Source organism: Peromyscus californicus, unplaced genomic scaffold, assembly GCF_007827085.1.
Source record: "Peromyscus californicus insignis strain IS unplaced genomic scaffold, ASM782708v3 Scaffold_11__1_contigs__length_118956290, whole genome shotgun sequence".
Taxonomy (NCBI): domain Eukaryota; kingdom Metazoa; phylum Chordata; class Mammalia; order Rodentia; family Cricetidae; genus Peromyscus; species Peromyscus californicus.
Window position 1 is genome coordinate 113,974,847 of NW_026294402.1, and position 23,590 is coordinate 113,998,436.

Consider the following 23,590-nt stretch of genomic DNA (forward strand, 5'->3'; position numbering starts at 1 on the left):
GGACTGAGCACCCCCACTTCTGCATGGTGATTCTGCCTGGATTGAGCACCCCACTTCTGCATGGTGATTCTGCCTGGACTGAGCACCCCGACTTCTGCATGGTGGTTCTGCCTGGCCCTATCCTTCCATCCCTTGCATAGCCATGAGCCCCTGCCTCTTGGGTCCCCTTCATGTGTCCACTCACATCCACAATTAGGAAGTCAAGCCAGCACCAGGCATTGGTGAAGTACTTCTTGAAGCCATAGGCCACCCACTTGAGCAGCATCTCCAACACAAAGACATAGGTGAACATCTTGTCAGCATACTCCAGCAGAACCCTGATGGTCTTCCGCTCCTCCAGGTAGATGTCCTCAAAGGCCTGTGGGCAAGGCACACAGGAGGGCTCAGAGTCCAGATCCCTGCCAAGCAGTTCACTCTGCAGAGGACATAACTTCTAGAAACAGATACTGCTTAGGAGCAGGGAAACTGAGGACAGACACATAGGAAGTGAGGTAATGCCTCCTTTCACAGCTGTGATTTCCTCCCCATCAACCGTGGACAGACTAGGAGACTGTCCTCACTGTAGGTGGATAGCTGGGCAGTGTACTCCTACACTAAAGAGCAAGTGTTAGTTCTGGGCTAGCACACCTTTAGGGTCACGTGCCTGGCTGGGCTTGGTGCTGCAGGCCTGGAATCCCAGCTACTTGGGAGGCTGAGACCATAAAGCCTGTCTTAGCTGGAGAGAGACAGAGGGGAAGAGATAAAGGGGGAGAGGGGGGAGGGGGAGGGGAAAGATACCAATGCTAGCTTGGGGAACTTTGTGAGATCCTGCCTCAAGATAAAAAGTAATTAAACAATAAATAAATAAATGCTGGGTTGTGCCTCTGTAGTCAGCCCTGCCTTAGCATGTGTGAAGCTCCAGGTTCGATTCCCATCATAGGAGAAACAAGTAAGTAAATAAATTGAGTTAAATAAATAAATAAGATATAGACAACAATTAAATGAATTAAGCTTTCCAAAACTTGCCCATTTTAAGCCAGAGAGAGGGAACAGGCACTCAGCTCACAGCTTTGTGCTGGACATAGTGTTCAATACTGCTCTGGTTTTCCCTTCATTTTGTGTTTACTCCACTTATCTTGTACATTTACCATTTTCCATGGGAATTTATATTGGACTCCATTCTAACTATGACTGAGAGTCCCCGTATAATGAATACACTTAAGTAAACAAAATCCCAGCAGCACTTGGTCCAAAGCAGAATTTTCTGTCTTTTTAAAAGACAGATATTCAGACATTTCCCAAATACTAGCCATACAGCACTCACTATTTTTAACTGATTGATTAATTTCTTGTTTTGAGACAGGGTCTCACTATATAACCCTTTCTGGCCTAGAATTTGTTCTGTAGACCAGGCTGGCCTGGAACTCACAGAGATTCACCTGCCTCTGCCTCCCGAGTGCTGAGGATTAAAGGCGTGCGCCACCGTGCCCAGCCAAAGCGGAATTTTCAGCAAATGACTACAAACCCTGTGGGCTCTGACATCCAGGGCAAACAGACTCTCCTCAGAATCCAGGAGTCAAATGTGCAACCTCAGCCAGGAGCTCTTGCTTTGGCATGGCTGAAGCTCTGGGACTGCCTGTCCCCAGCACACTAAAGACGACAAAAGATGTCCCCCTCTTTCCTTATTCCTGCCTCCACCCCGCATCCCTTCCGAGCCACCCGGGACACTGCCACACTACCGGGGTTTCCGGCTGCCCTTCCTCCTCTGGCCTTCTGCTTGTTCCTTCTCCAGCTACCTCTCCAGTCGGAGTGTGCTCTGAGGCTCCCTGTCTAGGCAACATGTCACCAGGGATCCTGGGGAGCTGCGTCCTCCAGTCACCCCTGGGTTCCTCTCTGACTTCAGGGCCTCTGCTGAGGTCCAGGGGTAAGTGCGGCTGCAGTGCCTGGGGACACACAGCTGAGGCCTCTGTATGGCTAATTGGGCCTGTGTGGGCAGCACAGCAGCACAATGCAGGCCCTCAGATGGACTCAGAAGCTTCAAAATAAAAGTGGAGCTCTATTAATCTACTTATGTCTGTGTTTTTATTTTTTCTGAAATAAAAAAAATGTGCTACTTATGAATCAAACAAGGCCTGGAAATGTAGATCAGTGAGAAGCATGCATAAGGCTCCAGGAGCCCTAAATAAATACACAAATAAAATAAAATACCACAGAAATGATCAAAATTGGCATTTCCAATTTCATGAGCATACAGGAATGGGCACTAACATTCAGATACCATTCCTGTGAGTGTGTGCATATACATGTGTGCCCACACATACACACAAAATGAGTTTACAGGCTACATTAAACATTTGCTTTGAAACTACTTTTTAAAAATATCTTATTTTTTAACCATGTGTTTATGTGTGGGTATGTGCATGTAAGTGCGGTGCCTGTTGAGGCCAGAAGATGGCATCAGATTCCTTGGAGCTGCAGTTATAGTTGGTTGTGAGCTGCCAGAACTGAACTCAGGTCCTCTGCAAGAGCGCAAAGCTGGGTGTGGTGGGTGTCATCCCAGCGCTTAGGTTGGCTGAGGTGGGAGGCTACCAGTTCCAAACTAATTTGGGGCTATGTGGTGAGACCCTGCCTCAGAAATCAGCCAACTGGGCTTCACAAGATGGTTCTGAGGATATAGGTGTTTGAGATCCTTGGGACCTACATGATGGGAGGAGAGAACCAACTCCTGTAAGTTGTCCTCTGATCTACACACACACACACACATACACACACACACACACACACACACACACACACACACACACACACACACACACTCACTCACTCACTCACTCCATGGAATGTGTACACACTGTATACACAAACAATCTATTCTGAACCTTTACTCTTTTAAAGTGAACACATTAATACTTGTCAATCTTTTCAAAGGTTGCACACCTCACGTCTGGTTTTAAGAAAGAAGCATTAGCCGGGCGGTGGTGGCGCACGCCTTTAATCCCAGCACTCGGGAGGCAGAGCCAGGCGGATCTCTGTGAGTTCAAGGCCAGCCTGGTCTCCAAAGCGAGTTCCAGGAAAGGCGCAAAGCTACACAGAGAAATCCTGTCTCAAAAAACCAAAAAAAAAAACCAAGGGAAAAAAAAAAAAAAAGCCCTCACCCATTCTGAGACTAGAAAAGAATCTTCCCCACAACCTTTAAGTTTTGTGGTTTGTTTTTATATTATGATTTCAAAAAAAATCTAATATATATTTGGTAAAAAGTAAATATATATTTTAATAAATTTTTCTCAGTGGTTTGTCAACTGCTCCAACATTTTATTAAAAAATCTGCATAAAATCCACTAATCAGAAGTCGATCTTACTGTATGTGACATTTCTCTGTTTGCTTAGATCTGCCAAAGGTCTTTCTGCTCTGTTTGTTCCTTTGGGTGCTGGGATGGAGCCCAGGGCCCGACCTGTTTCTAGACAAGTGTTCTGCCACTGAGCCGAATCCCAAGTCCTCACTCAGTGCTCTGTTACTGAGCTGCAGCCTCAACGCCACCTTCTATTATTATGACTGCCTTTTACTGCATGTGTGTGTTTGCTTATATGTGTGTCTACGTACGACACGCATGCTTAGTATCCTCAGAGAGGCCATAGGATCTCCTGGAACTGGAGTTATAGTTGGTTGTGAGCCACCATATGGGCACTGAGAATCAAAAACAGGCCCCCAACAAGAGCAGCAAGTGCTCTTAACCACTGAGCCATCCCTCCAGGCCTACCATTATTTTTTAATCTTTTGTGTGTGTGTGCTATATGTATATGTATTCAGGTGTGTGCGTGTTTGTGTGTGTGAATGCAGCATATACATGTGGAGGTCACGCTGATAACCCTGTCAATCTTCACCTTCCATGTTGCTTGAGGTGGGGTTTCTAATTTGCTGCTGTGTGTGCCAGGCTATCTGGCCTATGAGCCTCAGGGGTTTTCCATCTTGCTGAAGAAGTGCTGGGATTACAGATGTGCACTAACACATCCAGCTTCACCGGTGCTGGTGACCCAAACTCAGGTCCTGGCTCAAGTACTCTGCTCCGAGCCACCATCTCCCAGCCTGGTTTTAAATTCTTGCTTCTTTTCTTTCTTTTTTTTTTTTTTTTTCTTTGAGACAAGGTCTCACTATACAGCTCTGGCTGACCTGGAACTTGCTGTATAGACCTGGCTGTTGTGGAACCCACAGAGATCCACCTGCCTCTGCCTCCTGAATGCTGAGATTAAAGGGGTGTGATACCATGCCAGGCTTCAATTCTTGCTTTTATGTTCAACTGATTTTCTTTATTATACTTAATTAATTACACTGGTAAGTACTTAATGATTATTATTATGATTAATACTAGAAAGTAGTTAAATGTTTTTTTCCATATTCTTAACTTTAATGAAAACGTTTTGAGTGATTTACTACTAATGATGACAGAAACTAATGATAACAATTGACTTTTTCAGTAAATTAAGAAAATGTTTTATTTCTCTCGTCATCAGATTTTATGCCTTCATTTAGATAATTGTATGTTATCTTTTTTCTACTCATAAATTGATTTTGAGACATTATCATCATTTTGACATTTTAGAATATATATGTGATATACCTAATCTTTAAAATCTATTACTGGATTCAATTTGCATTTTACCAGATAAATGCACCATTATTTCTAAGCATGGAGTCTGAGGTCTGAAAACTGGTGTGTCTTCTTTTCAATATTCTTGAAGGTTTTGAAATCAGCTTTAGTTTTAACAGAAATAATATATATACTTTCCATTTTTCCATACATTAGGCTATTTTTCAGATTTTTTTCTTAAATATTTATCTATTTTTATTTACATATATGAGTGTTTTGGCTGCATGTATGTCTGTGCACCATGTGAGTGCAGTGCCCACAGGGGTCAGAAGAGGGCGTCAGATCCCTGAAACTGGAGTTACAGATGGAGGTAAGCTGCACGTAGGTACTGGTAACTGAACCTAGATTCTCTACCAGAGCAGTGAGCACTCTTAATGACTTAACCATTCCCTTAGGCCCCATTTTATTTTATTTAAGTGTGTGTGTGTGTGTGTGTGTGTGTGTGTGTGTGTGTGTGTGTGTGTAAAGGTGCCCATGAAGATGCCCAGAAGAGGGCATCAGATCCCTCTGGGGTCACATGTGGTTGTGAGCTGCCCACTATGAGTGCTGGGACACAAACTCTAGTCCTGTACAAGAGCACAAACACTATTAACTACCCAGCAGTCTCTCCAGCTGCCACATTAGAATATTTAAATAGCAATGGAATTATTTTCTTCTCTCCAATTGTGACAAACTCCATCCTGGGAAACATGAGAAATTAGATTAGCTAGTGATTTATGATTCTATAAATCATAAATTAGCTATAGAATTTTCAAGGAATTAGCTATAGAATTTTATGCCAATTTGCTATTTATTTTCTAATTCATTAATTTATATTTTATTTCATTAATCAGATCCTTTGGTTTGCTCAGGATTGTCTTGTTCTTACATTTCTATTTTTAAAACAATTTTATTAGCTGATTGATAATTGTATGGGGGAGGGGGTTGGTGAGTGTGCATGTTCCAGTGTGTGTGGGGGTCAGGGAACAACCCGATAGAGTTCATTCTTTCCTTCCACCTTTATGTGGGTTTTGGGGAAGGAATTCAGGTCGTCAGGCTTGTGTGGCAAGGGCCTTTACCTGCTGAGCTGTGTGACTGGCCTTGTATTTCTAATTTCTTGAATCAAACAATTAATTGGTCACTCAAAAAAATCTTGGGGGAAAAAAAACCTTGCTGTTGTGGAATATTAGTTAGAGATGTGTTACATTCTTTTATGCTGTGGAATATTTGTTTAATGATGCAAAGATGTGTTGCATTCTTTTGTGTTGCATTTGTTTAACTCTGTGAAGCTGTGTTACTGTGCCTGTCTGAAACCCCTGATGGTCTAAGAAAGAGCTGAACGGTTAATAGCTGGGCAGGAGGAAGGACAGGCGGGGCTGCCAGGCAGAGAGGATAGCAGAAGGAGAAAGACAAAAAGAGGAGGATGCCAAGGGCCAGTCACACAGCCACACACACAGCTAGCCACAGAGTAGGAAGGAAAGAAAGGAATAGAGAATAGAGAAAGGTAAAAGCCCAGAGGCAAAAGGTAGATGGTATAATTTAAGAAAGGATGGCTAGAAATAAGCCAAGCTAAGGCTGGGCATTCATAAATAAGAATAAGTCTCTGTGTATTTATTTTTGGGAGCTGAAGGGCAGGCCCCCAAAACAGTGAAAAAAAAAACAAACAAAAAAACCCAAAAAACAAGAAAACCAAAACAACAACAATTGCTTTTTTCTGTTTTCCCTCAGGGGTTTTTTGCTTTAGTTTTAAGTGCTATGCAATCCCAAGCAATAATCATAATAATTGTATTTTTAATTAAAAAAATTATTTTATTTATTTTTATGTGTATAAGTGTTAACTGCATGTGTGTCTATGTACCACTCATATTCCTGGTGCCCACAGAAGCCTGAAGAGGGTAGCACATCCCCTGAGACCAGAGTTACAGGCGGTTGTAAGCTGCCACGTGGGTGTGGGGAATCAAACCCAGGCCCTTTGGAAGCACAGCCAGTGCTCTTAACTGCTGAGCCACCTCTCCAGCTCCAACAGTCGCATTTTTCCATGAATTTATTCACATACTACATATATTTTTCCAACTAATGCAGTTGATGGTGTATTTTATTTTTAATTACATATATGTGGTGTGTCGGTGTGGGGGAGAGTATGTGAGTGTGAGTACAGGTGTCCACAGAGGCTAGAGGTGTTGGGGTCCTCTGGAGCTGTAGTCACAGGCAGTTGTGAGCCACTCCACGTGGCTGAAATCCCTCTGTAAGAGCAGTACATACTCTTGACTGCTGGGCCATCTTTCCAGCCCCAGTAGTTGTATGTTAATTGTAGGTTGGGGCCTTCATTGTCTTATTTCAAGCCTTTTACCTTGAATTCAACATTGTTTTATATTAACACACCAAGAAACACCCTGATTTCTGTTGTCATGTCTGTTAATGAGAGAGAAAGTAATTCGTTCTGAAGAAAGAAAATAATTCTATTGCTATTCAAAATATTTTAATGTGGGGCCTGGAGAGATGGCTCATTATTTGCAAGCATGCACTGCTCTTGTACAGGACCAGTTTGGTTCCCAGCACCACACTGGGCAGCTCCCAACCACATGTAACTCCAGGGGGATCTGATGCCCAATTCTGGCCTCCATGGACACCTGCACACATACACACAGATAAGCACAGACACACACACATATACACATACATGTACACAATAACACACACACACACACACACACACACACACACACACACACACACACACACACGAGATCTTCATTGTTAAGTTGACTGGATCTAAAATCACCATGGAAACATCTTTGGCCACATCTGTAAGTGTGTTTCCAGAGAGGATTAACTGAGCGTTTAATCTGCTTGCTCTGAAATGAGTGACATTATTCCCACAGGTGGGGGGGGGGGGGAGAGAAGAAAGGAAAAAGCAAGATGAGGGCCAAAAGTCACCTCTCTGTGCTCTCTTTTCCATCAGCCCAGATGTGGGTAAGCAGCCTTGTGCTCTGGCTGCCATGCCTCCCTAGGCAGGATGAGCTGCGCTCTCTTACGCTGTGACCCTAAACCAGTCTTTCCTCCCTAAAGGGGCTCTTGGTCAGTTATTTTGTCATAGCAAAGAGAAAAGCAACTAGTATACATCCCTAATGCAAAAAAAAAAAAAATGGAATCTGAAACCTTTTGAGAGCTGCTGTGACACCGAATTCCAAATTTTGTGCATTTATGGAATTTGTGTTTAGGTTGCTCAGTTGGTTAGTTTATGCAAATAGTCTCAAATGCCCACACCTCCAAGATCTGAAACACTTCTGGACCCAAGCAGTTTGGATAAAGGATATTCAACCCCCTTAAATTTTGTTTCATGTTTACTATTTCTGAGTCACTTTGTTGTACAAGGCTGACATTTTTCAAGATCAGAGTCCTTTTCCTTTTAAAAAGTGAATTTTATCCAGTTACACTTATTATTGAAATATGCTTGGTCTTGCTTGACCATATCATTTTCTGTTTTCTACACTTTCTTGTTGCTTCTTTTTTTCTTTTCTTGAAAGATCCATTTTCTTAATTTTTCACCCTCAGCACTTTGGAAGGGATATAGTTTGCTTTCTGTTAAACAAGTTTATAACTTTAAGTAACACTTCAGACTTCTTTTTCCCAATATATCATTGACACGGTTTTTTAGCAACAGTGTTTGGCTGTCTACCCTGATTAGATTCACCAGATGCTTGCCAAAACTCCTCCTCACTTATGCCAGCCTGAGATTTTCCTGCACAGCCCAGACTAAACGGCTCTGGCTGCCCTTGTTTGTGGCTGTTTAAAAACAAAGCTTGTTAACATATTGTCAAATCATACTTCTCTGAAACCTACAGAGACTTGGCTCAGGCTGCCAATGGTAAAACAGCAGGCGGGCTGCAAGTCATGGCTCCAGGCCTACTCTAAAGCAGGGAGGGGCATGCAAAATGCTCCCTACTAGGGTTCGCATGTTGCCGACAACACAAGGGCTTGCTCCCCACTTCCTCTGGATTATTCCCATCCCTGCTCACTGGCACCTCCCAGAACCATCTCCAGGGCTGGCCCATCTCTTTGTAGAAGGCCTATAGACCCAGAGAAGCATGCTTGCAAGCCAGATGGGGAGTTTCTGGAGTGTCTCAAGGCTCCTCCTTGGCCATCTTCCATTGTGGACCTCCATGCTCACTCCAGGGAGACTGCCCAGCTCTCATCACTGAGTCCCTCTGACCCATTCTTGCCCTCTTCTAGCCTGTGTTGATCTTTGACATCTCAAACCTGCTGAATCTGGTTTCTCTAACTAGAGTGGAAGACCCCAAGGCTAGGAACACAGATTGCTTAGAAAAGACTACTTAATAAAGGAAAGGTCAGGACAGCTGATCTAGGAATCCGACTGCCTGGGTTTGCACACCAGATCTAAGGCTTTTGAACGGTGGAGCTTTGGGTAAGTGACTGGCGTTTCCATAGACGCTGATGTACGCACAGAATGTGACAAGGTGTGAACTACACGGTTCGGCTGGTGGCCCCCAGAAGGCAGGCGTGGTGTGGAGCCGGTACTGCCCCATGGGTCATGGCTAGAGTTTAACAGCCTCACAGCATGGCTGATGCAGAGGGCAGGCGGATGAGCTCCAATGTGGGAGGCTGGAGAGCCAGAGGAAATAATTTCCCTTTCGTGGAACAAGGCAGTGGGCTGGACGCAGGGCAGGTGCCAGCCCTTTTGCCTGGCCTCCGTACATGCTGTGGGTGTTAGGCTTATGAGCCTGTCTGCTCCAGGGGGCCTGGGGAGCACATCTCCAACAGAGGCACTGCCCCACTTTCTGACCAGGTGTTCTAGCTGGAGACTTCTTTTTCCTGCCCCCCACTTCCTCCTCCAGTCCTCCCTGCCCAGCCCAACATCCCCAAGAGGTACCAGCGCTCCGCTGCTGAGCAGGATCATGAAGATGATGAAACTCTCGAACCAGCTGTGCTCCACGATGCGGTAGCAGGTCTTGCGCAATCGCCACCAGACCTTCCCCGGGGCCTGCGTTGTGTCTACTGTGCAGCAGGGACAGCGTCGGACACAGCCTATGGGGGAGGGTGACAGGGCCCGTGAACACTCAGGTCTGATGGCAGAGGCTAGATGTTTGAGGGAATGATTGAAGGGTTGTGATGGTGGGGCACATGGTGTGAGGGATCAGTGTGGGAGGACTGAGGGCGTTCTCTGCAGAGCCACGCAATCGGCAATTGTTCCGTGAAGAGGCTGGCTGGACTGGGCATTGGTAGGGCTGGGGATGGCATGGGTGCCAGCCTGGACTCTGGAAATACTTATCTCCCACGATCTACCTCATCTTTGCAGTGTCTGAGCCTTGGTGAAGCCCTAAGTGACAGCCAGCCCTGCAGTGGCGTGGGACGGAAAACCACAGCTGCACTCCAAGTGCACCCGTTGACAGGCTGCAGATGTCAGTCACCAACGTGGCCATATACCACACCCACACGAATAGACAACGAAAGACTCCTAGGTGCAGGGCGTGGTGGACCTGGGTTAAATTCGCACACCACAAACACGGTGCTACCATCCCTTAGTGATGCTGACCAGTCCTGCACCCTGGGTAGGCAGAACCACTATGACCCACATTGCAGGGGAATAGTAAAGGAGGGTAGACCCCGGCTCAGGGTGAGGAACTCCTGGTCCTCCTGTCCGCTCAGTACCTTCAGTGAAGCAGTCTTCTGGGTCCTTGACATCTTCACCAAGCTCTGGGATTTGCTCCAGGAGGTCGGCCGTGTTGGTCATGTCAGCGGTGGAACCCTCTGAGTAACTGTCCTCGGGGGCCTGGGGGGAGTTGGAGGGAGAGGGATGACCACAGGTCGAGGACCAGCCTCCAGCTCCAGCTTGGCATCTGGGGGAGCCTAGGGTGAGTCCAGATGGCCCCCCTCTTTGCACACCCTGGGAATCTGAGGTGGAAGTGGGCTGATGCCTGTCACAGAGCCTCTTAGTGAGGATGGAGTGAGGACTGGCTTCAGGACTCCTGCGTCTATGGTTCTGGTCTACTGGATTTAGGGCTGGGATGTGGGAGAATGAGGGGCTTTGGGAGAACCCCAGGAAAAGAAACTCATCTAGCTTGAACAAGACAGACATGGTTGAGGAGACAACGGGACGCCCATTGGTACACAGACACACATCCCGAACAGAATCAAAACCAAGACACAGGCACACAGCAGCAGGTCAGACATGCAGAGAACATGCCAACAACAGCCCATGCTCCCCACCAAGCTCGCGTGGGTTTTGGGGTGGGGGTGGAGCCTGGAGTGTGTCTGAGAAAGTGCTGGAACCTTCCCTCCTTGACTCTAGACCTTGGTTCCCAGGGAGGCTCTAGGTCAGAAGTTCTCAAGCTGTGGGTCGATATCCCTTTGGAGTCCAATCACTCTTTCATAGGGTCACCCAAGACCGTAGGGAAACACAGATATTTATTTACATTATAATTCATAACAGTAGTTATTTACATTATAATTCATAACAGTAGCAAAACTACAGTTATGAAGTAGCAACAAAAGTAACAGTTTTGAAATAATGAACATAACCATTATGTTTGGGGGACACCACAGCATGAGGAACTGTGCTAAGGGTCGCAGTGTTAGGAAGGTCGAAAACCACTGCTCTAGGATATGAGAGCCTGTGAGTGTCTGTGCCGCTGTGGCTGTGGGCAATGCCAGGATCTGTGGGTAGGTAGATCCTACCAAGGTGAGCCCTGTGGCTTAGCTGGCCCCTCCAGAACAGTTTGGCTGGTGAATGGAGAGCCTGGCTGGTTACCACAGGCCTTATGGCAGGACATCACAGGGTCTGGCTCAACACTCTGCAGTTCCTCACTGTCACATGCTGAAGTCTACGCCATCGAACCCGCCTCTGGCCTTGGCCTAGCTCCTTTCTTCTCCCCATCTGCTTCCTGTGCCCCTCCTGGCCTCTCTGGGGAGCACTGCCCCCATGAGTCATTTACACAGAGTCCCTGTCCCTACCTCTCCTTCTGGGGAACAGAACCTTAAGATAGAAGAATCAGAAGGGCTTCCGTGGAGAAAGGAACGCCCCATCTGCTCCCACCCAGCCTCACTCTTATCTCAGCCGGCTGCAGAAGGCCTGTCTAGGCTCAGGCCCTGGACTGGATGCCAGAGCCCGGCTATGTGGCCTTCTTCCCCTTACTTGGGTAAGTCACCATGCCCATATCTGGACCTCCTGTTTTTTTACTTCTGAGGTTTGTGGCAGAAAACGACCAGGTCTCAGGAGAGGGAAGAGCCTGCTGTTCGGAGTGGCCAGAGGGTTGGGGCTCTATCTTGTGGTCCCCATGCTCTTGAGGCTACACCAGGCAGGGCCTTGCAGACACAGAGCTGTCTAAGGAGCGGCTGGCCTTCAGACAGAAGAGTTCTCAGGATCCTACTGCGGGAGGGAGGAAGACCCTCCCCTCTTCCCTCTCTTCTTTCTGAGACAGGGTCTCATGCAGCTCAGGCGGCCTCGAATTCACTGCACAGCTGCTGTTGACCCTGCACTTCTGATCCTCCTGCCTCCAGCTGTGGGTCACCACACCCAGTTTGTTCAGTGCTGAGGATCAAACCCAGGGCTTTGCGAGTGTTAGGCGAGCATTCTACCAACCCAGCTACATGCCCAGTCTGGAAGAAGTCCTTCCCCTGGGAACATCCTAGCATTTTTTTCTCTTCCTCTTCCGGGACTGCACACATCTGGAGGGAGGAAGCCACAAAGCTCTGAGTAATCTCACACTCCCTCCCGAGGCTTTGCATTCGGAATCCTCCTACTCCACATGTCAAGTGTTAGACCATCCAGGGAGGGGGCTGTGACCTGCAGTCAGGACACAGTCCACCAGCGACTCGTGCTCCAGGACCACCCATGATTGGCAATGATGGTGGAGCATCCTAGGGCCTTTCTTATGGGACCAAAGTCACAAGCATTGGGCTGTGGAGTGAGGTCAGATACAGGAAAATGAATGGTACCCAGCACTCTCTTTGAACACATGACTTCCCTTCCACATGCTTGAAGCAAGTGAGGCTGAGCAGTGTGGCTAGCCATGACACAGGTCCCTGGGCTTGGGTGCTCAAAACTCAGATGTGCAGAGGAGCTGGGCAGGTCACACATGCGATTAGGAGGGTGGTGGTACAGCAAACCAGAAAGCTCCAGCCTGAGGCTGGGGGATGGCTACCACCTGTCTACCTCGTGGTAGCACCACTCTTCAGTTTTCATGTGAAATGAGAGATGCAGATTTTATTTTTTTTTAAACAGAAAAGCTTCCAAGTGTGTTGTGGAACATTAGCTTAAGATGTGTTACATTCATCTATGCTGAGAAATATTTGTTCAATGATGCAAAGATGTGTTGCATTCTTTTATGTTGCATTTGTTTAACTCTGTGAAGCTGTGTTACTGTGCCTGCCTAAAACACCCAATTGGTCTAATAAAGAGCTGAATGACCAATAGATAGGCGGGAGAGAGAAATAGGCGGGGCTGCCAGGCAGAGAGAATAAATAGAAGGAGGAATCTAGGGAAGGGAGCAAGGGGTGAGAAAAGGAGGAGAGGAAGAGGCTAGGGCCAGCCACCCAGCCACCCAGCCAGCCACGGAGTAAGAAGGAAAGAAAGATATATAGAATAAAGAAAGGTAAAAAACCCAGAGGCAAAATGTAGTTAAAGAGAAACAGAATAATTTGAGTTAGAAAAGCTGGCTAGAAACAAGCTAAGTTAAGGCTGGGCATTCATAAGTAAGAATAAGTCTCCATGTATTTATTTGGGAGCTAGGTGGTGGGCCCCCAAAGAATAAAATAAGCCAACTACACAAGTAGGTGGTAATTAATTCAGAGTAAAGCCTTTTTGCAGCCACAGTAAATCCTGATGACAAGCTGCCTCCCCCTCCCCCGCCTTTAACATTTGCAGGGACGAGGCAGCAGGTGACTTGATACAGCCAGGACTGTTCTGAGAGATCGACCAAGTCCTCACAGGACAAACGCTCGCCACATGGTAGAAGAACACACACAAGAACACAGCATGGGGGAGGGCGAACATGGAACTGCAGGCTTAGTCCTGCCTCAGAGTTCTGAGCTGCTTGGTTCCACAATTTTCTTGTGGCCTTGGGGTGGGCACCATCTCTCCCTGTCAGGACACTGGTCCCCCACCCTCCTCTGCAATGGGTCTCCATGCTGTCTGTGACACTGGCTGTGGTTCCCCTTAGCAAATGTCGGGCCTGTGCGGTGGCCTCATGGCCTGGCTCCGGCCCCAGCTGCAGACCCCACTGTTACCTCGCTGCACCCCGGGGCCCGGGGATCCGCTTTCGGCTCTTGCTGCCAGTCTGCCTGAGACGTACTGGCCTCGGCTTCAGAGGATGCGGTCTCTGACACCTGGCTCCAGGCCCTGGGCTCCTGAGGGGGCTCTTGGCCACCAGACACAACCTGGGATTCCTGCTGAAAAGATCTCATGAGCAGAGCCTAAACACCCAGGCAGAGGGCCTCCAGGGCCGTGGCTTTGTGGGTTTCAGCCTCTGCCCACCTCTTCCTGGCATCTTCATGAACCTCTATCTACTGAAGACCTCTTCATCAGCTGATGTGAGTCAGTAAGTGAGAGGTTCTTGATGAGTATGGGCAAAGGACACATAGCCAAAGCTCAGCATAAACCTCTCCAATTCAGACTCCCTGAAAGAGCATAGCTGAACCATGATGCCCCACGAGTGCTACCAACTCTACTTAGAAGGATGTGCTGACTTCTCAAGTCCACAAGATACTTCAGTTTGCCTGCACTGATTCCCACAAGTCACACACACACACACACACACACACACACACACACACACACTTGTGCTGGTCCCAAGGGTAAAAGGAAGAGGAGGAACAGCTAGAATTCTGCTCCAATACAGGAAATGGTGGAAGCTGTGGTCCTAGTACCCCCACCTTCCCACCCTCAACCACAACAGCTACAGCTCTATAACTCGGCTACAAGGGCCACGGCTGGACTCTGCAGTCATCGGAGGCAGGAGGCAGAACCAAGCCTCATTCTCCTGGGCCAGGCCCACCTAGTGCCAGCTGAGGAATCGGCCAGGAAGGGCCATTGGGCATGCTTGACCTAGAGACCTGAGGAGCAGCCATAGAGCCCAGCTCAGGTCAAGGGAAACCTGAGGGGCAGACACTCTGTCTGGGCCAGACTCTGGTCCCAAGTGTTAAAACTAACAGGGCAGGAGATAAGATAGTGCTGTTCCTGACACCCCTCCATCTCAGGGATGCTTATTTTTAAATCCCAGAATTGGCCTCAGGCATGGGAGGAGGGGAAGGGACAGTTGCAGGTCACCAAGGCATATCCCTCTCTCACCCAGACATTTGTCCCTGCTGGTCCTGGTGCCAGACAACAGTCAGAGTCGGGGGCTGGGCAGAGAGGCATTCATGAAGAATGCCTATCCATGTCTCACTTTCTCTGTCTGTACAGTTAGCTGGGGATGGATGGGTGGGTAACAGCTGGACTTGGCACCTTTCTGGGAGACCAGCTGTTATGGGGCTGGCCTGTCTTCTCCCCACCGTACCACTGCTGGGGTAGTCTGGCTGAGGCTGGCGGCTGTGTTCTGGACCCCGCACAAGCGGGTGGCTGCCCCGTCAGGACAAGGGCTTACCTGTTTGCTGGATTCTTCCTCGGTGCCAAGGCTGTCCTCTCCATCCTCCTCCTGGTCGTCAGTATCTGACTCAGCCATGGCGATGGGCACACACACTGGCTCCGTATCCCCAGGGGTGCCCTGGCCGGGTCGCCTGTCTTCCTCAAATCGTGTTTCCTTGCGGGCTGGGGGCGCCTTCTCCACCTCTGGGGGTGGCGGGGACCTGGGGGCGGTAATACAGCTGGGCAGCTGGCTGTGGGTGGCAAGAGCCACTGGCTTCTTAGGTCGCCTCCGCAGGAGCCCGCAGCAGAAGTCCCAGGTGGTCCGCTTGACGAAGCGCAGGCCCCGCTGGATGCGGGCCAGGGCCAGCTGGAGGTTGTTCATCTCCCCATCCTCGTCAGGGGCGGTGAGGTTGTCTGCACTGAAGGAGCTGAGCAGCAAGGCCAGGAAGAGGTTCAAGACCTGTTGAGGCAATGGGTCAAGTTCACCCAGGCACTGATCATGGAGGGGAAACTGAGGCCTTAGGAGACTTTGAATACTGCTGACGACAAGAAGCACAGAGCCCTGGGCTCTCACCTACCCCTCTCCTTCTCTTGCATATGGAAGCTTCATCTGCAAAAGGTCCACCCAACCAGAATGAAAACTTTCAGATCCAGGTCCCTTGTATTTTAGCTCAGGGTCAAGAAGGGAGCCACAGATGGGGACAGTTAGGGACTTGCTCCAGGTCACACAGGGAGACTGGAAAGAGCCTTAACCAGGCACCAGCAGCCTCAACACTGGCCTCCCTCTCCATTTCCAGTCCCCTCCTGCCTTTGGACTAATGGGCAGATGGGACACAGGGGATGGATGGGCCCAGGGATCCCTCCTGGGAAGTGGGGAGTCAGAGACAAGGCAGAGGGGGCCCCCAAAGAAACTACTCCCACCTCTAAGGGCTTTGAAAGGGCTGGTGAGTCTGTGGGTAAAAGGGAAATGATTAGCTTTGGCTCCCCACAGAGCGGACTATCTCCTCAGCATGTGTGGCTGCTAACAGAGCACTCATTCTGCCTGTGTCTTAAGATGGTCACAGGAAAGGGAGCAGAGAAGGGACGATGGCGGAAAGGAGTAAGGAAGGCGGGCGTACTCAGACACCTCAGACCCGCTGTTGGTGTGTGACATCCCGGAGTCATGGGACAAGGTGTACTGCCTCGCCCAGGGAGGCGAGGAAGATGGCAGTGGGCCTGTGAGAATCCCCTGGCACCTTCTCTCAGTCTCCAGGAAGGAGTTCCGCTGAAGAGGCCCTTGTAGGGGTGGCCAGACATATCTCTGAGCCCTGCTCCCACTTCTCCCAAACTGCTCAGGGATGCACCCTGCCACAGGGACTCCATATCTGCCAGAAAACTGGGGTGAACATTCTGAAGAGGGCCAGGCCTCAGTAAGAAGCCTTTGATTAAAAAAAGAAAAGAAAAAAGCAGCATGTATTCCCTGGCCAGCAAAAGCCAAAGGTGCTTCCGTGTTGACTCTGTGAAGAAGTGACCGCTTCTGACACCTGGCCACCTTTTTCACGTCCTCACCAAGGACAAGGGATTCAGTATTAATCAAAACTGCTGTTGATGTTGACCTCAACCCTGGCCCCTGACCTCTGCTCCTCGGCCCACTGAGAGTTCTCCCTGTGACCCACATCCCTTACCCATGCCTCGTCCCTAAGAGTCCTGGGTCCAAGCTCCAGGCAAGGCAGGAGGCCTTGTCCACCCACTCAGCACCCAAGGGCCTTCCATCTTCAGCTTCTGAAGCTCGTTCTTCCAGGGCTTCCCCGTCAATCACGCGTGGCCCCAGCCTTGCCTGATCACTCCCCATTTCAGTAGCAAGCTTGTTTCCACCCACGTGGCTGGCCCCAGCAGCGGCCCAGTTCCCGAGGCAGCAGCGTGGGAAGCAGTAGCTTCCCTCCTCCAGAGCCTCTAATCTTCTGTCCCCAGGCAGATCCGCTCAGAAATGACAGGGCTCTGGTGAGGGGCGGCTCAGCCGGGCATCAGGCAGGCTGAGTGCTGGCATCAGGTGAGTGCTGGGCACACTTGCTTTCTTTTTGGAACACAAAAGTCTGGTAGCCCCTGGAGCCAGGTAGGGACTAGATGAGGCTCCACCCCAAGGGGAGGCTGCTTTGAGGGGGCCTCTGACACTGTGCACTGATTCCTCTCTGGGCTCTGAGCTTTAGTCTGGGGAGAAGGGGGTGGACAATCTGTTGGGTTCTGGCTTGGCCCAGCTGAGGTACGTGGATAGTGAAAACAGGCAGGTTTGGAGAACGGCTTTGTAACCCATAGTTCTCAGGCCACGGCAGGCTGGAAAGTGGATCCAAACCTCCCTATATGCTGGTGTGACACTGTGCTGTCCATGGGGGACATGGCATTCACAGTGGACCATGCAAGTGTTGGTCACCTATGTGACCAATAAAGCAGTTCTTGTCCTGAGCCGATGAGTCACTTTAACCTCGTCTCTTCTGGGCTGGAAACCTCCCTTAACTTCCCTAGCTGGGGAGGAAGGACACTCATGGACTCTTCCTTAGGGGCACTGCTCAGTTATTTCTGGCTGAGGGTTATTTCTCTACATCTCTCAAGTTCATGAGTACCACCAGTATCTGGGCTAGGCCATGCTTCCCTCTGCATACCCACCAAAAACTGGCATAATGTTTGGCATGTCAGAAATACTTAGCAAGTCTTTGTTACTCTGAGCAGAGAACCAAGTAGCAATTCACTGGTAACGGGGGACAAGTCAACAAACGAATGAATTAAAAACAAGCAAGTAACGAATGCACTTGTAGATGAGTGTGCAGATGAATGAATGAGCAAACTGCAAAGAAGGATGATGAGTAGAAGGATGAGTGAGTCAATGGCTAAGTGAACAGCTTGTTGGATGGATAAATTAGGTGGATGGGAATGGTGAATGTGGGATGTATGGGGAGGTTGATGGATGGGGTGGACGAATGAGTGGAGGGCAGAGAAGAGAGTAGATGAATGGGGGATGAATGGGGGGGTGGGTGGGTATATGAACAGGCATGAATGTGTATGTGTGAATGGGAAGGTGGTAGACAGATGAGTGAATGAGTAGATGTGACTAACGGATGAATGACTGGTGAATGAATGAACACATGGATGGGAGGATTGGTAACTAAGTAGACAGACTGATGAAAAGGTGGGTAGTGAATGGATGACCAAGTGAGTAGATGGCCGGATGGTGAGCATATTGATGAGTAGATAGATGAGACAATGAATGAGTAAATGAGTAGGCATGCTTATGATAAGTGCATAGGTGGATGGGTAAGTGTGTGCACAGGTGCATGAATGGATAGTAGAGTAGAAAGGGAAAGATGGGTAAATGAGCAATGAATGAATGGTAGGCAGACCAGAGGCTTATGGGAAGGTGGATGGTTTGATAGACAGCTAGGTGACTGGCTAGAGAGAAGGAAATGGAGGTAAATGGATGGGTAGGTGGGTGAGTGTACATTATGAAGCCCTTGGCGGACTCACCACAAGGTTGCCAATGACCATGACAAGCAGGAAGACGAGCAAGCACAGTGACTGCCCGGACACCTCCATGCAGTCCCACATGGTCTCGATCCACTCTCCACAGAGGATGCGGAAGATGATGAGGAAGGCGTGGAAGAAGTCCATCATGTGCCAACGGGGTAGGAGGCCGGAGTCGCTGATGCGGTGCCTCAGCTCTGAGTAGTTCTTGCCAAAGAGCTGCATGCCCACCACAGCAAAGATGAACACGATGATGGCCAGCACCAGCGTCAGGTTGCCCAGGGCCCCCACGGAGTTCCCAATGATCTTGATGAGTGTGTTCAGGGTGGGCCAGGATTTAGCCAGCTTGAAGACCCGCAGCTGAGAAAGGAGGGAGAGGGGGTGCCTCTGAAACAGGTCTGGGTCATGGATGCTGTTATGCCCCCAGCTCCCGCCTGAAAGCCCTGGGAGGTCCTGTCCCCCAACTGGTTTCTCTTAGGGGATTACTGCTGATTTTTGGCACAGTCGTTGGACAGCCTCCTGAGCTCCAGGCCTTCTCTTCTCTGCCCCCACACTTCCCCACTCTCATTTCCACGGGCTGCCCTGTGGATTCTCCCAGCCTGGGGCGCCCTTCCTCCATCGAACTCTCCAGCCATCTGACTCACGGCCACCTTTCTTGCCTCTCAGTCATCACAGAGAAAGATGGTGGGTGCTTCTATTTATTGGGCACCTAGCATGTCCCAGGCCTGTGCTTAGGAGGGACTGACTTAATCTGAGTTTCTGATAACCACACAAGGTTGGCATAGTCACCACCCTCCTTTGGTCCTTAAAGGTAAAATGACTTCTGTGAGTTCCTTGGCTCATAAGAACGGGGTCAGCATTAGAACCTATAGACTGGACTTTCCATCCCCACTGGAGCTGCAAGTTCCTCTTCCAGGAAGCCTTCCCTGGCCACACCACCAGGCCCAGAAGGACCTCAGGTATTCTAAGCGCCAAATGTGATCCACAGACAGAAGATTCAGCGACATCTGCAACCCACTGAATCTGCCTCTGCAATTTAGCAAGATCCTAGGTAATTTAAGCACTTCCAAGTTAAAAAAAAAAAGCCATTTCAGTAGGCAACGCTCAGAGTGAGCCACCCACAGATCTGGCCATGCCTGTTAACTTGCCACATGACCCCACTCCTGGATCCTGTACACGCAACTGTCAATTGTCTCCCATGCTGCCCACCTCCACCTGATTACCACCCCCCACCCCCCACCCCCTGCACACTGGGCCAGGCACCCGGAGACACTCAACAAATGTCTTGCCATCACCGGAGCAGGACAGAGCAAAGCAAGAGTATTTGGATCGTGGCTACAGAGGTGGTGTTCCCAGCCCGCTCCTCCCCTCTGCGGTGGTCCAGGCACGTACCAGGCGGAAGGAACGCAGCACAGACAGGTTGCCCATGCGGGACAGCCCCAGCTCCATGAGACTAAGGATGACGATAATGCTGTCAAAGATGTTCCAGCCCTGCTGGAAGTAGTAGTACGGGTCAAGGGCAATGATCTTGAAGGTCATCTCTGCTGTGAAGATCCCTGTGAAGACCTGAAGGGAGAGCAGGAGTCAGCAGGTCCCCAAGTGTGGGCTGGAGACCCCGCCAGCAAGCACCCTGCTTCCTGACTCTTGTCCTGCCAGTGTCTCCCCTCAGGCCTCTGGGCTCCTCGCCAGGCTCCTCAGCTCACAAACAGCCTGCATTCATCATGGGCTCTGCAGACATGACGTCTAATGGCCACCTGCAGGGGAAGCTGGGGCAGCTACAGCATCCTCACAGCACTCCAGGAGCTCAGGGCCCCTGCTTCTGCCTTTCACCAGGTTTCCCAAGCTTTCTCTCATTTACAAGGCCCCTGTAATAGCAACCAGCCACTGCTTCCCCGGGGGCTGGCAATGTGCAGGCGTTGCTCTAGGGTACTTGTGGGTTTAATGTGCGTGTGCGTGTGTGTGTGTGGGGGGGCGGGGTATGTGGTGTACACACGTGTGGAGGTCAGAGAAGAACGTTGGGTATCCTAATCTATTGCTCTTATACCCTTGAGACTCGGTCTTTCACTGAACCTGGAGCTAGGCTGGCTTTCAGCAAGCCTCAGCCATCCTCCTGTCTCTGCCACTCACATGACTAGGGTTATAGGTGCATGTGGCCACACTAGCTTAAAATTTCTTTTTTTCAGACAAAATTCTCACTGTTTAGCCTTGGTGGCCCAGAACTCTCTATACAGGCTGGCCTTGAACTTGTAGAGATCCGCCTGCCTCTGCCTCCTGAGTGCCAGGATTAGAGGCGCGCACCACTACGCCAGGTTATGCCTGGCTTTTCATGTGGGCCCTGGGTATTTGAACTCAGGTCCTTGGCCTTGCAGAGCAAGCACTCTTACCCACTGAACCAGCTCGCCGGCCTATGTGCATCTTAAAAAACTCATCCAAAAACCCGACCCATGGCCTGCAGCCCACATGTGGCTGAGGCCCAACACAAAAAGTAAACTTGAAACTTGAGATTAAAAAACATTTTTTTTTTTTTTATCTCCTGGTTTTTGAGTGTGAACTTCCTAGGTGGCAGTATCACGTTGCAATGTCCAAGGCTGGATGTGCTCTCCCAGGGGCATTCCTGAGGGACAGAGGCTGGCTTCCCTGGGTTTGTTGACTCACGACTACATGGCCTGACACCAGCCTATGGAGTCTGATACACAGGAGCCTGTGGAGTTGGTGGGCAGCCACGACAAAACCCAAGGCTCTGAAGGATGCCCGACTGACAGGGTATGCTCCAGAGGAGGGTGTGTCTGCGGAGGTCATAGTTGTGAAGTCAGGGTCCATAGGAGCTAGCTTGGCCATGGTGAGGAGATGGTGACTGGCCTGAGAGACACTCAGCGGGCTTCCGGAAGGGAAGTGGTAGAGAGAGTGCCCTGGGAACCGCACCAGGCCTGCAGCAGGTATCAAGACATAGGAGCGAAAGGCGCACCCTGGGGCCAGCCATCAGCAGGGGCCCGTCTGGCCTGAGTACCCTCAGGGAACTCTGCCCAAAGCAGAGGCCAGCATGGCTCCCTCTCTGCTCGGACGGGGCTCTGAGGAGGTGGGCCAGGGGGACCTTGCCACAGACCAGCCCCTCCTCACTGCCCAGAAAGAATTGTTTCCCAGAGGGGACCTCACCATCCTCCAGGCTCCACCCAAATACATGGCCTGCCCTCTGACCCACCACCAGCACATAGGCCTGTTTCACAGTTTCTCCAGGTCACAGACCCCGACTCCTCGAGGCCTCCTCCTCTCTCTACCCCACCCACCCACGAGACTCACTCCCTTCAGGCCTGTTCAAAAGTCACCAAGTCCCTGGTGCTTCCTGACGTGTGCAATAGGTCCCTTTAAGCACATTCCTTGGTCCCTTCCCCCTCACAGCATAAGCACCATCTGGGCATATGTATCAAGTCTTCTCTCTCTGGAATAAGCGGCAGTTAGATTTTTGACCTGCAGGCTACCACGTCTCCCATTGGGCACCACTAAGCTCCTTTCAGTGTCTTGTGGGAGCCTTATGTGCCCAGTCTTAGTTCTCACTCAGCTGTCCTCAGACCCCCCATAAAGCACTCAACTTCCCCGAGAGCCTCTAGGAGGGGCCACTGGCTGCCCCCTTCCTTCAGCAATAGGCTTGGACTTCCCTAGAACCTGCCTGGGCACACGAGAATGGGTGCTTTTCTAAGGCCTGTCTGATGGTCTCCTGAGTGTTATTTCTCAGTTCAGGGAGCAGTGTCCAGTAAAGGCTCTCGCTCCCCATGTTACCCAAGTTCCTAGCTGTCTGGCTAGCAAGATAACTGAGAAGAAAGAGACCAAAGAGGCGTTTAAGACCAAAAACAAAGGATCCTTCGGGGATCAGCAACATCTGTTGAACTTTGTTAAATACTCAATCTGGGGAACCCCAGACCTACTGAATCTTCCTTCTGACTAGATACTGTTTGGGAGCACAGGTTGGCTATCCTTTGTATACCCTGGAAACATCCAGGAAGCCTTGAAATGGGAGAGGCCTGATCCTGCCCTAGAGACAGACCTTGGGCTGGAGGGCAGCTCAGATACAGGGGCTTAAAAAAGAGTTTATTTTTAATTACGAGTCTATGTGTGGGCATGTGCATGTAAGTGTAGGTGCCCATGGAGGCCAGAAGAGGGCGTTGGCTTCTCTGGAGCTGGAGTTACAGGCTATTGCAAGCCACTGGATATGGGTGATGGTAATTAAACTGTAGTCCTCTGCAAGAGCAGCAAACCTGTGAGCCATGTCTACAGCTCCATACAGGGGCTTTTTAACACTTCCCAGGTGACTCTGGCTAAACTTGAGAAGTGCCTGAAATTTGGCCTCAGATCTTCTCCTTGTCCAGGGTCACATCATGCATGCTAAAGCCACAAGAGTAGAGCTGATGTATATGATGTGCACAGTAACACAGAATGACAACCAGATGTGTGGTACAAAGAAAGCTCTGATGCTCTGTGATCTTAGCCCCGCCTCTCCACCTGAGTGGGCCCATATACGAAATGGGACAAAGATATCCAAGAGTTAGGTTAAGGAGTGTGAAGTGGGTGCTCATGTGGAGCACCGAGAGCACCATGGTGACCATCAGCAGCATGTACCCCACTCCTGAGTGGGGCTGAGAGCGCCAGACCCAGGCAAGGGCTGCTTCAGACCTGAAAAGCCCTGGATGTTCGGTGGGTTCTGAGTATGGCTTCTCACTTCCCCTGACTCCTCAGCAGGAGGCTTCCCTATCAGTGCTGATGGAGACATCCCAGCAACTGTGAGACTTTTGGGGAAACTTAAGCAGTGGGTTTGGTGTTTGAAGAGATGATTCTACCATTAAAAGCACAGATTGCTCTTCTAGAGTACCAAGTTCAAGTTCCAGGACCCAAATGGTAGCTCATAACGGGATGTAAGAGC

The 23,590-nt window shown here is 49.8% G+C and overlaps 1 protein-coding gene across 6 annotated transcripts in view; it reads right to left on the minus strand.

The window, feature by feature from the left end:
- Scn5a (sodium voltage-gated channel alpha subunit 5) overlaps positions 1–23,590 on the minus strand; it is a 99,544-nt gene that overhangs the window by 16,720 nt on the left and 59,234 nt on the right. For 2 of the 6 annotated variants that reach the window (XM_052724177.1, XM_052724165.1), the window contains exons 15-21: positions 20,071–20,244; positions 18,682–19,038; positions 15,206–15,646; positions 13,851–14,009; positions 10,275–10,395; positions 9,496–9,650; positions 185–358 (exon numbers count right to left, since the gene is read on the minus strand). In XM_052724177.1, coding sequence (XP_052580137.1) covers positions 185–358; positions 9,496–9,650; positions 10,275–10,395; positions 13,851–14,009; positions 15,206–15,646; positions 18,682–19,038; positions 20,071–20,244 — 1,581 coding nt within the window. Of the gene's footprint in view, positions 1–184; positions 359–9,495; positions 9,651–10,274; positions 10,396–13,850; positions 14,013–15,205; positions 15,647–18,681; positions 19,039–20,070; positions 20,245–23,590 lie in introns of all 6 variants that reach the window. The other 4 variants (XM_052724157.1, XM_052724149.1, XM_052724190.1 and 1 more) reach the window with 2 other exon arrangements.